The sequence below is a fragment of the Sipha flava genome, unplaced genomic scaffold, assembly GCF_003268045.1.
Source record: "Sipha flava isolate LNK unplaced genomic scaffold, YSA_version1 35a_pilon_pilon, whole genome shotgun sequence".
Taxonomy (NCBI): Eukaryota; Metazoa; Arthropoda; class Insecta; order Hemiptera; family Aphididae; genus Sipha; species Sipha flava.
This window is the reverse complement of record NW_020273058.1, coordinates 1,493,404-1,511,085: the sequence shown is the minus strand read 5'-3', so window position 1 is coordinate 1,511,085 and position 17,682 is coordinate 1,493,404. Positions and strand designations below refer to the sequence as shown.

The following is a 17,682-nucleotide window of genomic DNA, read 5'->3' as shown; positions in this document are numbered from 1 at the left end:
ACATATAAAATAGATATATAAGTATTATTATAGTTACGCATGGCATATAAACGTTAACATTTATAAGTACTTATCCTCATATATGTTGCAGTTGAATCCATCAATAAGTATAATTTGAGGAAATAAACGTATTAAGCGGCGCGACGTAACGACAACTAATTTTTATTTAATAATATAATTAAATTATTCATATTAAGACATACGATCTCATACGTTAAATGTAATGTTTCAGATGATTTAAAGAAAACGACTGGGTTAAGAAAATTTAAATAAGTTATATTTTATATACGATACGGTACATAGAACATTTTTTGCTGTTGACCACATACGAGGGTAGCAATGTTTCAATAGACAAAAAATAATGCAATCATACCGTAAACTAGGAATAGAAATAGAACAGAACAAAAACAGTGCACAAAAAGTTTAGACTTGAAATGAAAAGTCGTTTTCTCAGTCGTTAAGGTTTTATAGCCTGTGATATTCCTGGATTGACACACGAAGACAACAACAGTAATAATAATATTAGAAATAATAAATGTAATAAAAAAATTAAAAAAACACAAGACAAGACCCAGATAAAAATAATGAATAGAAACAAACAAAGAAATCACGATACTTTGATAAGATCGAATAATACGATTCGACTGTGCGTTTTCAAATTTTATTACAGTTTGTTTACTCAGTGAATAATATAACGTAGGTACACATTATAATAGTAACGACGATGATAAAATCTTGTGGTGCGAGATGAGAGCGTTACGCAGGTCCCTATCACACTTAGGAATGGCTGTAATTAAACCATACGCGTGTAGCACGTATACTTAAAACGATCACAGTACCATGTCGATACACATATAACTCTTGTATAAACATAAATTAGCTATTATTCGTTATTTTTATTACTATTATGTTACAACTTTATGTAATTTCGTATTTTCACCGAACAATAAGTCTTCCGGTGTATTTTTGGTTTAAAAAGAAAAACTCGGGCATGTCTGGCATCCAATGCTGTTCAACCGCCGAAGAAATACGCCACGATGAACGGTTCCTCCGCAGTTATAGTAGTAAGTGATTTTATGTTAATCTTATCCATTTAATAAGTCTAACGAACATTATTAACGCGTATTTTCGTTTTCGAATATCAACACAATTTTTTCGATATCGACCTCGGTAGACAGTAATACTGAGGGTACTTTACTGTATAAAAATAAATGCTCATTTTGTGAAGAACTTTCTAAAACCATTTTTATGCTAGTTATTTTTAAATCTGATAAATCGTCAAAATTATTTCGTGATATTCGCAAACACGTGCAACAGTTTTTGAAATATTCTTTCTGTTCTCACGTCCATGCACCAATTATCTTCCCCGCAAACCAAATGTCCAACAACGATACAACACTATTATTATCCTGTTCAATCACATACGCAATGATCTTTTGGTACACCTAATCGCTAGATAGCATTCCGTTTACGGTGCAACGTAAAATATAAATATTATAATATTTTTTAAGAAATGTGATGAGAAAATAAAATAAATTAATATCATAATTGTTTTAAGGTGTATGAAAAAGTGTTATATAAAGAGTTGATGAGGAAAATTCCGTAGAATCGTTTTACATATAATTATTTTTAAAATAAAGATAAGAAGGACAATAATTGATAGAGAGAGTATTAAGGAACTTTAAAGCTAATTAGAAATAAAAAGCCATAAAAGTTTACGATTTTATGTTGTTTAGATATATTCGACTTTTTTAAGAATGTATAGTTAATTTCTGTAAGCGACCAGCCAACGATGTACTGAATTCAGATGATTCGTTACTGGAAGGTAATAACGGGCTAAATATGAAGTATTCAGGATAAAACGAGTTAATCTAAAAAATGTGCAGTAGACTCTTTCCAAAGCACAGTTCGAAGTATGTATATCTCATTATTATTAATTCTACTATATTCTAATCCTATTATTGAACCGTACCCCAAAATTATTCGAACAAGATCACATCAATATTAAATTTCTTATCGGGTTTTTCGTTTTTGGCTTGAAGTCACGTGATAAATCCCAGAACCCTTAAAGCTTTACATCAAATCTAAATTATTATAGATCCTAACGAGTCTTTGGAACCGAGGTACATATTTCAAAATAAATTGATAATATATATGTAAATATAATATATTTAAACGGATCTACACGTAAAAACTTAAAACCCTAAGGTCGATAAGTACACGTGTTTTGGTGAAGGGGGGACGGGGGACGGGTTCCTGCAGAATAATTCTCTAAAATATGTCCGTATTGCGTTCTACTGCTGCAGTTGTGCGCTGCGCTCGGTTTGATGGTCACGCGGTCTCAATGTTTGCCGTACGGCGGCACCGACTACGTTTCGTCGTTCGCCCAGGAGACTTCGTCGTACGACGGCGGCAGTGGCTACCATCAAGCGCAGCAGCAGCAGCACGAACCGGTGGCGCAGGACCAATACCTCGTGCACGGCGGCGGCGAACATGACGACGAGCACTCGCAGGACCAACACGAGCCGGTGCACTATTCGTTCCATTACGACGTGCACGACCCGCACACGGGCGACGTGAAGAGCCAACACGAGACGAGGACCGGCGACGTTGTCACCGGGTTCTACACGTTGGTCGAGCCGGACGGCACCGTGCGCACGGTCAAGTACAAGGCGGACAAGCACAGCGGCTTTAACGCGGTGGTGGACCGCAAGAAGCCGGACTTCGACTTCGGCGTGCACGGTCAGCGCCATCACTGACCGAGCTAATAATCTACAAGCGCCTACTGCATTCCTAACAATCCTTTTTCCGTACGAAACATTCATCGACTAGTATGTAAGGCACCTGTAACGTGTTGACGTGGTGCGCGTACCCGTCGAATGTGCGTCGATTACCGCCCCCGCACGACGCAGCACTACGACGCAGTGATTCGCTGTAGTGCAATGTAAATACACCCGTTTATTCTGCATTTGTTTACTGTCTGTATCGATTTTCGTTTTGGTTTTTTTTTGTAAATAATAATAATTTTCTTCGGTTATATAGTACATAGTCTTGCGAACTACATTTGTAAATATTACAATACACTTATAATAGGTAATACGACTGGAAATATTACACCGTAGTACTCGTACGTGCGCGCGGTGACAACGAGTACAAAAAAAAATCACTGCAGACATTTACGACCATGCTGTGCGTAGGTGGGTAATAATGCAGAACTTAAAAATTACTGCGGAAATTGATAAAAAAAAAAAAAAAAAAAAACAATGTACAACTTGTTCACTCGAATGTTTGTGTTCAAGTTTTTTTTGACATCAAATAATTATTTTACTATATGTCACCGCAGTTTTATTTGAAAATTATTATTGTTCAAGTTGATTATTATTTTAAAAAATATATCAAGTTACAATCATACATATGTTTTTCTTGGAATTTTTAGTAAAAACAAAACCCAATATCCTAGTTCTTATAATTTAAGTCTTTCTACCTGGTATTTAAAAACTTGAACAGAAAATACCCGATCAATATTATAGAAAGCAAACGCGTAAAATTAAGTCGAGTTTCGAGTGACAGCGAAACGTATATATGTCTTAGGCATATAGTCAAATCATACTGACTATAGAGTACACAATATACTCGTACTATCATCTATGTCTATCATATCTAATTAGTTATTACCTGTATATATTTATGATTTCATTTTTAAAACAATAGTAATAATGAACATGAAATTATACATATTATTTCATATACCAACATGTTTTACATTTAATAAATAATATATTGCTTTTTTATGAATAAAATAGCAATAAATAACTGATAGAAAATAAATTAAAATTTTTAAAACAATACAAAATGTTTTTTTATTATTTGCCTGACATGAAATAGGAATTTAATCAAATCATATTCCTAGTAATTTAATTAAATGACTAGGCATTTAACTTTATTTGATTTGACTATATACCTACGACATATACATTAAGATCATTTGTACAGAATGTTGTGAATTCAAGCAGTTATGACGTTTCAATGTTTCCTGGTTAAATCATTGTTTAAATACTCGTATAACATATATACATTATATTATACCGTGCATTGTTTACGAATATCACGAGATGGTATGTGTTGTTGACCACGGAGATGCGATATTATGTACTAAGTATTATGGGCCGATATCAAGTTCAAAGTCACAAACTCATAACACTGAGAGCAGGTTTTTACTTAAATTACATTACTATTAATATAAAACGTTTAAGATCATAAGGCGTGATTACGAATGTATACATCTAGTAACATAACAGTAAAATAATTATTTTCGTTATTTGAATTTATTTTATTATTTTTATTATTTAATTTATTTAAGTGCTAATAATATCGCGGTATTCGCGGATCGAATGTATTGTATGAAGCGAACGTGTTGCGAAAAGAACGATTTTTACAAAATAGATGAGGCACATTTCAACTCTTTATACATACAAAACATATACAATTCGAAAAAAGTTAAATTTCGAGCCAAACCGTCTAGGGCCGGATGCAATGTTCAGTTAATGCGAGGTATACAGCGAATATTTTACGAACAGACGCCACAACATAGTGACCTGCGTCACTATGTTTATCATTATATCGTCGTACACTATCAAAACGGTGTAACTATTTTATAACTCACATCCGGTAGGTCTACACCGCCGCACCGACCCGCCGTACCAGTATATTATGGATTCGTGTCGCGCGCTGTAATTAAACATACCTATACTAAATCATACGTTTTAATTTAAACTCTTTGAACGAGCAGTTTCTTATTTCTATATTTCGCCGGCGGTAGCGATATTCTATTAGATAACTCCCAGCCGTAACGATATTATACAACGACTTCGTAACAGGTGTTGTGGCACAGTTGTACGAGTGCGACCGCATTCGACGGGGAGGTTTGCAAACATGAAACGTTTAAAAATAAAACGAAACCCAACAGGTTTTTCGAACTAATTGTCATGAAACGCATCAAGTCGTAAGCTTAATGTTGTTTTATTGTGACGCATCACACTTCACAAATCATTGATATATGTCATGACTATAAAAAAAAAAAGGTTCTCTCGGTCAGTCGAAAGTTGTTGCTTCGATGTAGGTGCAACCGGAAACGAAAATTGACCAATTGCCAATCTGATAAATTTAATAATTGAAATACATTCTAAGTGTGTATTATTGCAAATCAAATTTATATTTTCCCGGAGACCCGTACGTAACTTTGGTTATTACTTGTAAAATACGAGTAGTATATGAGTATTAAATTAGATATCAGATAACATGAATTATTTTTCTGCCATTCGTTATTTTACGTTTGTAAGAAATTAAATTGTAATTATTATATTATAATTTCAGTGTTCTAAAGTTTATTAAATATTATATAATAGAGTTCTGTAAAGAAAATTTATTATTTTAAACACTTCTATTTTTATTATCTATCGTGGTAATATGTTGTAACTGAATAAATGACAGATTTTTTTTTATCAAATTTTATATTTACATTATAATCATAAACAAATGTTACATACTAAATAGTAGTAAACTTAATAAAAACATAAAGTATATTTAAATAGTGTATTTTAAATTGGCATGCAAATCATATAGCTAAATTGAATTACGGACCTGCACTTATAATAATATCAGTATGAAATTTGTAGGCTTGGTATAATACTTTTATTTTATTATACGTATGAAATCAATAATATACTAATAAATAATAGTTATAAATAAAAATATAGAATCAAAAGTTGCTTAGTATATTTGAACAATAATATCTAATTTAATCTATTTTATTGTGTTCATCGATGAAAATAAAATAATAAAATATTATTTAACTTTTCATAGTATCTTATTAAAGAATATATATATATATATATGTATATATATATTATGAGTACTAAACTAAAATGAAATCAATTTATGTATATGGACAGCATAAGCGTGCACACGGGGTAGTCAGGTACTTGACTATTCTGTGAAACTTTCCACCCTCACCAAAATATTCAATATGATCACAATAATAAATAAATATATTATTTTCAACCACTTCGAAACATTAGTTAACGTTAAAAAAATGTAAGAATACTGGAGAAATATAGTTTTTAAGTTAAATGAAGTTACGAATGCAAATTTTTTGTTAATATTAAATGATAATGTGTTATGTTTGACTACCCTGCTAGTTATGTCTGCACACGCTTATGATGGACAGTAAATTTTGTTTTAACGATATTTTTGAACCATTCGTATTGTTTCATAGGTACAGCATAATTAAGACTAAAGAAATTACAAAAAACCACTATTATGCCAGGTCAACACAGAAACGAAAAATAAATTTTTCATATTTTTAAAAACAAAGTAGTGTGTTTACAAAGCGGTGTCGGTAAATATTATATTGGGCATATTGAACTTATAAAAATATATTTATATATTTATTGTAATTATACATTAGTTTTCTACCATTTGGTATCAATTGGTCTGTTATTAATATGGTACTGTTGATATACGTGACTCGTGTGTGTTTGATTTAAATTTTTAAAATTAAAGAATTTATTTTTATTTAAGTTTTATTTTGCTTAAAATCTTTATAAAATGTATACTTGCAATATATAAACGAAAGACGTTATTATATAGCAATAAAAACTCTTGAGCTGGAAATAAATTTTTATAAAATGTTTTAATTTTAATACATTTTTTTATTAAATTTTAACCCAACTTAGTATAAATACAGTAGAACCCGTTTAAGACGCTCTCGCTTAAGACGATTTCCCGGCTAATACGCTCATTTTTACGAGTTCCTTGATTTTAACAACATTTAACATGTAATTTACTCTGGATAATACGCCCTATGTTCCCGAATAATACGATCATATTGTCAATGATGTTCATATAAAAATATATTGTATATACATATACATTGTATAAAATTTAAAGAAATACCTCACTAATAATAACGATAACCAATAATAACAAATAGTAACAAATGCTCTTGATCGTGTTAATCAGCTAAGAAGATTAATTCCATCTTTTGACAATGCTGACGAAACTTTACATCATCTTAATAAAATTGAAAACTTCCTGTATTCAAAAAATCATCAAAACTTTGAAACAATGAAAGATAGACGATTTTTTGAAATAGGTAATATAAATGTAATAATTCACTCTGCAAAGTAAAAAATATAATTTATGTATATGTTACCGGAAAAAGATGAAAATTCAGGAATTGTCAGTATATCCTAGTCATTGTTGACAATGACTGGAAAGGTTAGGCAATGTTGGATATTTCGTAGTTTTATCAACATTTCCGTATTATATTAGGCAATGTTATAAATCTGCATTTAAACAAATATCAACACCGCTTTATCGGTGATCGATCTGATTATGGAACATTCAAGTCTTCATGAAATATATATTAATTTTAAATGACGAGCATTTTTTGAAATTTTTTGTGGTGTTACGAACGGAGCCCTAGGCAAACCATTGCGGAGCACCAAAGGCTTCGCGGGGCACAGTTTGGGTACCGCTGTACTAGATTATATAATTCCAAGTGTCATAGTAATTTACCACGTAACAATAAAGATTAAGATTATGATTTATCCTAAATAGCTAATAAGTATTAAAATATATTAAATTAATTTTTAATGTTATTATCAATGCCTTCTTTTATTAGGAATTGTTATCAATGACTAGGTATTGACATTAATTCCTTACTAAATCAGGCATTATCGTTATTGACTAGTCATTGTCAATACGGACTGATTGTCATCTTTTCCGGTAACATATATATAACATGGATGTATTGTGAAATATAATAAAATTTTTTGTTCCCGCGTAATACGATTTCCCGCTTAAGACGCGATTTGTAACTGGTCCCTTGGAGAGCATCTTAAACGGGTTCTACTGTATATGTTTTGTTTCTGTATTATCTCTATCTACACCAGGCATTAGCTACTTTATTTTTTTTTTGATATAACAATTAAGCACGACAATTTTAAATAAACAAAGGATAAAAACTATATTTAATTTATATATACATTAATTAATAATATTGGTCGTATTGTTTCACACGCACTTAGGAACTGCGTGAAATTATACTCGCTCATTGAGGTATAAAATGTCACTCAAATTAGCAAATCATCTCCTCAATCAAAATATATTATAGTCACAAATAATTTATAAAAAACTTAAACTTAACCTTTACTGCTAACCTTGAACGGAATGATAATAATAAATACACACAAGTCAGTATTAAAATAGTTTATTGACCTAAAATAATAGAATGCAATTAGATTAAGCAATCGTAAAAAATTAGATTAGCAATATTAAATCTTAAAAAAATTAAGTCATAGTGCCACGACTGATTTCGAAATCGAGACACTCGTGTGTTGTCGGTCTATAGTACATAAAATAAATAAAGCACAACACACGAGTGTCTCATCGTAGAATTAATGCATTAACATTTCGAAAACTGTCGCGTGCACCTTGACTTTACCGCACGTTAAAAATGTCGCACGATAAGAACTTCCTGTTGAAATGCATTAAAATGATACACAAGAGATAACACACACCGTAATAAAACACGCGACTGATTATTATTTGATTTTAAATATTCGTTCATTCGTCATTTGTGTATAAAGTATCAAAAGCCATTAAGTTGTTAGATGAATATTTAGCTAAAAGTAAAATAGATGTAGAATAAACGCACAGGATTAGACATTGACCTTTTAATTTCGTTTATTGAAAATAAACTTATTCTATGGCATACGAAAGTTTAATGAATCTTTTTTGATACTTTCAAACATTTAAGTAAATGCACTTCTGGAAGGACGTGTCAATATTCAAAGGATGAACATTGTTCCATTTTTTTTTTTTTTTTTTTTTTTTTAATAAAAAATTGGTAAGCTCTAAAAAACAGTATTTTCATCTGCTTAGATGTTGTTAAGTTTAAATATAGACAAATACTAAATAGAATTAAATATTAAATGTACTAGTATATATTTATCGTGAATATCGTGATTACTATAAAATAACGGGTCGTAAATTAACGCTCGTGTGTGGAATGGTTTTAGAACACTCGGTAAATATTTTTTGTGCTGTATAATAACGTCTATTTTCCTAAGTAATACAAAATGTTCCATAAGAATTTACTACACTAAGAAAATAAATAATACATTACTCGTTACATTCAGAACATATTAATATTATATAAGTACATTTGTTTTAAATCGTTGGTTAACCTACAATTAATTATATGGTTTCAAATGAAGTACAATTAGATGAATTAGATAGACAATATTTAAAAAAAGTACAGAAACAGTTAATACTGGAAAATATAAAAATGTTAGGATTAAAAACACTCCGTTCAGTTTTTTATGAATGCCATTAAATCGATAAATGTATGCAAGCTGAAATGTAATAAACAACAAACAATAATTTAAGACGAAAACGAACAGAGTTAACTGTACACTCTCTTTTACCAGTCCAAAAAGGGAATCTGTAGATAAACTCATACCATAGCGCAATAAAATTATAAATATAAATTATTAATTATATTATAAATTACTATAAAATTTGTTGGATTCGAATGTACGTAGTAAATGAAGTAGGTACATAAACTAAACTATATGGTGTGTATAATCAATAGAACATAAAACTATGGTTTTTATTATTATTTAAACCGTATATACATGGAGTTCATATGTATACATTTAAAAAAAATCGTTGATAGCGGTCAAATGGAACGTGGTCAATAAAATAATGAATAAAAATAGTATAATACGAGGTATTGTTCAAAGCTGCAGACATTTATTTAAAATGATTTTTCTTTTTTACAATAAAATACATATTATTCAAAGAAACAAAGTACAGAGACTAAACATTAGGAGAATATGAACGAATTCCGTGCGAATCTTCACGGGAGCGTGGCAGTTATGTATGTACATGGTCGTCGAGGGACGCGTTCGGTAAGGGCGTTTTTACTTGCGGACGACCGGAGCGGTGTACGCGCTGTTGAACGGGTACTGGCTGTACGAGTACGGGGAGTACGCGGCCGAGTACGGGTACGGTTGGTACCCGTATGAGTACGGCTGGTAGTTGTACGGGTACGCGGAAGATCCGTAGTAGTACGGGGCGACAGCGGGGGCGGCTGGAACGTACGGCACCGGAGCGACGTACGGTGCGGGTGCGGCGATCACCGGTTTCACCACGGCCTTTGCGACCACCGGCACGGCGGGCGCGGCTACGGGCACGGTGGCCCCGGTGGGCTCGCGGATCACTTCGGCTGTGAAGCCGTTGACCGCGTCCGCCCTGTATTTGACCGTGCGCACGTAGCCATCAGAGTCCAACGTGCGGTAGTAGCCGGTCACGTCGTCGCCGTTTCTCGTCTCCTGTTGGTCCTTTTGGTCGCCCGTGCTCGGGTCGTTTACCGCGTACGTGAAATCGTACTGCGCCGGAGCCGATGGTTCTTCGGCCGCGTACGTAGCACAGGCGAGAGCTGCGCACAGCAGAGCAACGGTCTGCAACGGAAAACAACAAAATATTAGAACACGTCGGTTGATTTTTGGCTAGTTTTTCTTGTTGAAAAACAATAACGTATCAGAGATAACCTTTGACTGACAGCGAATTGTGTTGTACGCAACATGATCGCGTCGGTCGGTGGGGTCCGTGTAATTTTTTGTACTTACCTTGAGATCCTGCATTGTCGTTAGAGTGTGATGTTGTGGATGTGATCCGCTAAACGTCTGAACAATCAATGTGGGTGAAAATGTGTATGCAAAATATAATGTACCCTGTGTATTTATAGTCACGATTACCCCCACGTATGAATCTGAAAACATAATGAATCCAGACGACCTTGAATAATTATAATGGAGATGCTGCTGGGATGGTCTAATAGTCCATTTGAAATGCAGTCGATTCTCATGGAACCAATCATCGCGTTCTTTTCGAATTAATGATTAAATAATCAACCTTATAAAAAATGATCTAAGATGAATATTTTAAACAACATTTTAAATCATTTTTTTGTAATATTCATGGTTCACTGCACAAGGAAAAAGCGTTATAATATTAAATCGGTACATTAATATACATAATGTATCAACCGCAAGTATACTATTTGATTATAATAATTTGGTACAGATTTTTTTAGTTCTACACGCGAACGAATTTAAATATATTCAAGAACAAATGATATGATTCTTTACTTCTCTGGTTAACAATCATAATACATAAAAAAATGTATACAAATTCTTACGTGCCGCATACATTTAATGAACATTATTCATGGAATTCACGAATTATTCACAATCATATTTTAATACTTAAATTAATAGTGTAAAATTAAAAAACGTACATATCAACCAAATGTTTTGTTTTTAATTGTTAAAAAGGTAAATTTTTCATTTTGTTGGTTTATATATGACAATTTTACTCCTTTAAAAATAGTATCAAATTTTTACATCAAAAAATATTAAAATTTGTTAATTTACCAATTTTATTATTTTATTTTGCTTAGGACAGCAAAACATAAATATATTGAAGTCTATATATCAATAAGTCTTTGTAAAAATATCAACAAATATTTAACGCATAACACCATTATTATTTTATAATTATTATAAACACTAAAAGCTTATATGATTTTCATTATATTTATACACGATAATGTAAAATCTGATTACCTAAATATTTTTTGAAATAAATATGATTATAAGTTTAAAAGCTGTTGATTTATAAAATACATCTGATACTTATAGGGCTTAGTTCAGTAAATGTATAAGAACTAAGTTGTATTGTCTATATAAATATGAAATAATTGTTTTATTTGATTATATAATATAAAATTATCATTGGATCATAAAATGATAAAAAAAAAAACAATAAATAGGGTTAATTTTACTATTATTTTTATGTTATTTTTTATTGAAAGTATAATTAATAAATATCAAATATTTTAAATTATGTTATTACTTATAAGTATGTAAAATGATGCATTTAAAGATAAAATTTCGTACATTCGTAATTACGTAAATTAAAACTGTATTATTTTAAAAAAAGATTTTCAAAATATATTAGTAACTCTATATATTTACATATCACATCCATAATTTACTATTAATATTTCCTGTAAACTTCATTAATTTTCAACTAAATATTAAGTTTGAATTAAAGTCATAATTAGTCAAATTTACTCATTTCAGTATTCTGAAATAATGAGTATTAATCTAAGAAAAATTCTATAAAATACTCATAAAGGTGAAGTAAATAATTATTCGACATTATTTTAAATGTATTGTTATATCAACCAAATAATATAAATATTAATTTTATACTTGGTTAATATTTTTTTTTTTCGTAATTATTATTTTTAATACCATCTATGTATAGGTACATTGAAAATAAATAGAAAAGTTTTGACTACATATACCTATCGAATTTTTAAAATATCTTATTATTTTTAACTTTCTAAAATTTAATTTTGTTAGAAAAAAATATCAAAAATTTTAAGTGCCATTGCATATTGATCATTGGTGATGATCAAAACTAACATATAGTTTCTACGATTTACATTCTTAAACTTTAAAATAATTCATATTATTTACATTAAATTTATTTGTTACTACATTTCAAATGGATTATCGATTCGTGTTTATTCGACTATCCAGCAAAAGTGTAACTTTTTTTTCAGATACTGTATAGTTAAAAATAAAAATCATAACATATATTTTTTCTGAAATTAGACTGTTGAACATACATAATATTTTACACAACTATATTTTACGCTGGGTTTTTTTATTATTCCAGGATAAATTAAAATAATATGTACCACATCAACCATTATTTCACTTCAATATATAATAAGTATGTGTTTAATAGGGTTCGTTTTTGTTGTGTTGAATATTTTAACTTTGTCTATGCAAATCTAGCCTTTTGTGTTAGAAACTATATAGTTACGTAACCCAATATATATTTAAGTAAAATAATATATATAAAAATTACATGCAATCATTGGATCATTTATATGATGTCATGATATTCGTCTTTGTTCAATAAGCACTGAACCATACGATTTTAAGTTAAACTACAGTTAATTTTATACTTTGTTGTTCATTAATAATACGTTATTTTTCTCGTAACAAACTTAGGGCAGATCAAAATTAATATCATATGATTAATACAGACAAGTACATCGCACGCATACTATGTTTATTGCAAGCGAAGGAATTGAAATAACGGCAAAATATTCTTTGTTGTAGCGAGGGTAGATGAAATAAAAATAAAATCACACAAGTAGTTGTATATATGAAGGAAAAACATTTATTACGTTGTTAATCGTACATCATTATTCAATTATTATTATTATATTACACCATCATTCAAAAACGTAAGATCACACCAAGAAAATATACATTGTTCAAAAGATAAAAAATACAGCAGAAGAGAGCTGGCCAAGTATTTCGCGAGCGAATCCGCGAGACTTCAAGCAGCGTGGAAGTCGTTTGTGTACGTTGTACACGAGCCGGCGGTGCCGAGGAACCGTTGGGTTACGGCATTTTCACTTGCGGACGACCGGAGCGGTGTACGCGCTGTTGAACGGGTACTGGCTGTAAGAGTACGGTGAGTACGCGGCCGAGTACGGGTACGGTTGGTACCCGTATGAGTACGGCTGGTAGTTGTACGGGTACGCGGACGATCCGTAGTAGTACGGAGCGACAGCGGGGGCGGCTGGAACGTACGGCACCGGAGCGACGTATGGTGCGGGCGCGGCGATCACCGGTTTCACCACGGCCTTTGCGACCACCGGCACGGCGGGCGCGGCCACGGGCACGGGCACGGTGGCACCGGTGGGCTCGCGGATCACTTCGGCTGTGAAACCGTTGACCGCGTCCGCCCTGTATTTGACCGTGCGCACGTAGCCGTCCGAGTCCAACGTGCGGTAGTAGCCGGTCACGTCGTCGCCGTTTCTCGTCTCCTGCTGGTCCTTTTGGTCGCCCGTGCTCGGGTCGTTTACCGCGTACGTGAAATCGTACTGCGCCGGAGCCGACGGTTCTTCGGCCGCGTACGTAGCACAGGCGAGAGCTGCGCACAGCAGAGCGACGGTCTGCAACGGACGAGAAAATAAGTACAGATAACATTTTTTATTTATTTATTTTTATTCTCCATTAAAAATTACAACATTTAGAATGTGTATATTTTTTCGCACGATAAGCAAATTGTGGAAACGATATAACATAAAACAAAACAAATACGAACAAGCGAGAAGGGAAACTATCCAGTCATAGGACAGTATACAAATGTAATAATAAAATATAATAATAAAATGCTTAGGTCAGGAGATCGTGGCACTAGCGTCTTCTAAGCCGACAAGGAAATATAACATTATTATAATACATTACGAGTAAAATAAGGCAAAGAAAGGCGCGTAACGTTTTCGTTATGTTATTCTAGGCTATGAGAACGTTTCTTACGGATAAAACCGTTTGATTTTCAACGTTTACGACAAATGATCGATATGCGCTTTTGCAATGGTCGTTTTACAACATTTCTTTGGCAATCGGTGGGTTACGTGTACGGAGGTAAATTAAAGGAAATAAAACTCGAAATCGAGATATTCACGTGAGCTTCTTGTGCATGAATGGCTGGACAATGTTATAAAATGCGAAACTAAAAGATGAGAGAATAATATGACTAAAATTATTCGATGATATATTGAAATACTATAAATAAAATATGTAAATTTGGTGGATCGTTCGACTAAAAATAATCAGTCAATTCTATGTGTAAGTTTAAAATGTAGGTACTTACCTTAATTCCTTGCATTATTGGTGTAGAATATCAAATGTGGATACGAACAGATTAACGACCAAACACTAAATGTATATGCAAAACTTTTAGTAATCGAAGTATATATAGTCTGATTAATCCCCACGGATAAATCCAAAAACATGCGAATCCAGGCGACCTTGGATCGTTAACATTGAAGATGTCGGGTGAATCTCACAGTTCATAAGAATTTATTATATGTGAAATCCGGTGTGTTTGAAGACACGTCTTTTGTGTCTTTATGTATAAATGAAATAGAAAAAAAACGGAGGTAGTAATTTAAATAACACTCCGTATTACACAAAAAAAACTGTTACGATTTAAAAAAAAAAATTAACCAAACAAAATCATAAAACAAATATGTGTATATTTATATTATATATACACTTGTTTCCATTTCAATAAATTGTTTTTTAATGAGTTAAAGTCAATAATATATTTCAATTGAATAATTTGTGGTTTTTATATTTTTCACATGATGATTGCTTACATTAAATATACTCCAACCAAAATTAGAAACTGTTACGCAAAACGAATAATTTTCTTTAAGACAAAATAGTATGTTTTTATTTAATACTAATTATCTACAAACTTTTTAGTCAATAGTATATACTTGCACATTATACTCGACACAATTTTTATAAATAAATAGATTAAAAATATATTTAAGCAGTAAGTACTATTAAATTGGGTAAAACAATAAAATTAATTTAGTTTCTCAACATAATAAACCTTATGATCTATAAAAGCTTGAATCTTGACACTTAAATTATGTTAGTTAAAAATTAAATAAAACCATTATAAAAAATAGTTTGTTTTTTAAAGCATTTTGTGTAAGTTAATTGAAATATAAAAAGAAATTCCAGTTTTAATTTAATTTTAGATTATTTTACGTCACAACCTTGAAGAATATCACTCATTCTTTTTATAGATTTTTTTATACAACATTGTGGACAGTGAACTGTAACAATATTGATTTTGACAAAATAAAATAAATAAATATAAACATATATTTAAAAAACTATCCTACAAATTGTGGAGTAACCATTATGAAAGCTAATATAACATCAACTAACACCAAACACAAATAGGCTATTGTATGAGTTTGCAAAATAATTTTGATTTAACCAACAGCATTTTAAAACAGATTTTCAGATAGCCACCAAAATATTCCTATAAACGTATTACAATTTATCATATTTAAATGTTTTTAATAATTTTTGTTTTCGGTAAAAATGTTAAGTACACAAAATAATTAAGTAGATTTTATACTACCTCTAATGGGGACTTGAGGTACGTTTAAGGCTGGTGGTAAATAGTAGTATGGGGATGAGTAATATCCGTATGAATAGGGTTGTCGTATATAGTAAAATCTTTGGTTGTACGGGAATTGTTGGGTATTGAAAGATCCAATAGATTTTTGGATCGGACCCACCTGTGGTTGGATATAAGCAAATTCAGATGGTCTGTAATTATATGGATAGCCTTGATAGTATGGAGCATGATATTGCACTTCTTGCTGTGGTGGATACTGTGCTTCTTGTTGTGGTGGCTGTTGCCCACCTTGTTGCGGTGGCTGTTGCCCACCTTGTTGTGGTGGCTGTTGTCCATTTTGCTGAGTTGATTTCTGCTCATCTTGTTCCAGTGGCTGTTGTCCTTGTTGTGATGGCTGTTGTGTTTCTTGTTGCGTTAGACGTTGACTTTCATACTGCGGCGGGTACACTGCTTCTTGATGTGGTGAATATTGTACTTCTGATTGTATTGGATATTGCTCTTCTGGTTGTGGTAGATAAGGTCCTTCTTGCTGTGGCGAATATTGCCATTCGTGTTCAGATGGATACGCTCCTTCTTGGTGCGGTGGATATAAAATAGGGTTTTGTGATGGATATTGCACTTGATTATATGGTGGATACTGTATTTCTGATAAAAGAGGAACCGGTGGATACAAGGTTGATTCTGTCGTAGAAGCTATTTCCACGGGAATGAACTTGACTGGCGTTGTAGATTTTACCGGTAGAGGTGTAGTGATTGACAAATGACTAACATGAGGTTTTTTAAAAAATTTACAATGATTTAATATTAATCCTTTGAGCGGTTTGGTTTCAGCGTAAACCATACACGCGAGAGCGGGCAATAATAAAATAACCTGAAAATTAAGCGAAATAGAATAAATAGTTCAGAAGAAATTTAATTTTATAAAACTTTAACTGTAATAACATTTTGTTTTTAGAAATAAGAATCTTATTTTCAGAGAAAATAAATGTAATTAATGATTAGAAATCTCTATAATTTAGGTTTTGGTATACCATATTTATTATATTATATTGAAGCAACATATATATATATATATATATATATATATATGATATCATATAAACAATGCATTATAAATTAATTAAACATTTTCAGACAAGGTTTTATAGAACTAGTTATTTAGAACTAGAAAAATAAATTGTCTTTTATAATATATTAGAAAACCAATTGGTACCTTGCTACTAAATAGTCTTTACTGATATTATTGGAAGAAGCATAAATTAAATTTTAAATTACATACGAATTGTATAAACTAAACTTTTAAGTTAGTACCCAATATCTCCGTATTATTATGTAAAATGTTTTTAAAATATGAACGCTAGCAACTGAAGTCTTTGGTGATTATCAGAACGTTTATATAAGCAAAGTTATTATACTAAAATTAGTTTCGATAATAATAAAATGTGAAAATTGTACACAATTAATGCCTCTTAATTTTTCCTAAATATACTCAAAAATGTATATGAGCAACAAAAATATATGACGTTAAATTTCGGATAATGTTTAATCAATTTATTACAGATGGCAGTA

At 31.5% G+C, this 17,682-nt stretch overlaps 3 protein-coding genes across 5 annotated transcripts in view; 1 reads left to right on the top strand and 2 right to left on the bottom strand.

Annotated features, from left to right (window-relative positions):
• LOC112687610 (neurobeachin-like protein 1) overlaps window positions 1–17,682 on the bottom strand; it is a 113,006-nt gene that overhangs the window by 18,239 nt on the left and 77,085 nt on the right. The window contains exon 35 of one of the 2 annotated variants that reach the window (XM_025560411.1): window positions 15,378–16,984. The exons of the other annotated variant lie outside the window; for it this stretch is intronic. Coding sequence (XP_025416196.1) covers window positions 16,094–16,984 — 891 coding nt within the window. The 3' untranslated portion in view covers window positions 15,378–16,093. Of the gene's footprint in view, window positions 1–15,377; window positions 16,985–17,682 lie in introns of those variants that run through there. 2 annotated transcript variants of the gene reach the window in all.
• Window positions 960–3,261, top strand: LOC112687618 (adult-specific cuticular protein ACP-22-like). 2 transcript variants are annotated; one of them, XM_025560419.1, is made up of 3 exons: window positions 987–1,064; window positions 1,737–1,913; window positions 2,307–3,261. In XM_025560419.1, the coding sequence occupies exon 3, from the start codon at window positions 2,328–2,330 to the stop codon at window positions 2,757–2,759; it is 432 nt and encodes a 143-aa protein (XP_025416204.1). In that variant the 5' UTR covers window positions 987–1,064; window positions 1,737–1,913; window positions 2,307–2,327; the 3' UTR covers window positions 2,760–3,261. The 2 variants fall into 2 exon arrangements, with proteins under 2 accessions (XP_025416203.1, XP_025416204.1); XM_025560418.1 differs by lacking the exon at window positions 1,737–1,913 and having other exon boundaries at window positions 960–1,064.
• On the bottom strand, window positions 13,344–14,929 carry LOC112687615 (larval cuticle protein A2B-like). The gene is made up of 2 exons (XM_025560416.1): window positions 14,821–14,929; window positions 13,344–14,116 (listed from the first exon to the last, which is right to left on the bottom strand). Exons 1-2 carry the CDS (start codon window positions 14,833–14,835, stop codon window positions 13,571–13,573), a joined length of 561 nt encoding a protein of 186 aa, XP_025416201.1. The 5' UTR covers window positions 14,836–14,929; the 3' UTR covers window positions 13,344–13,570.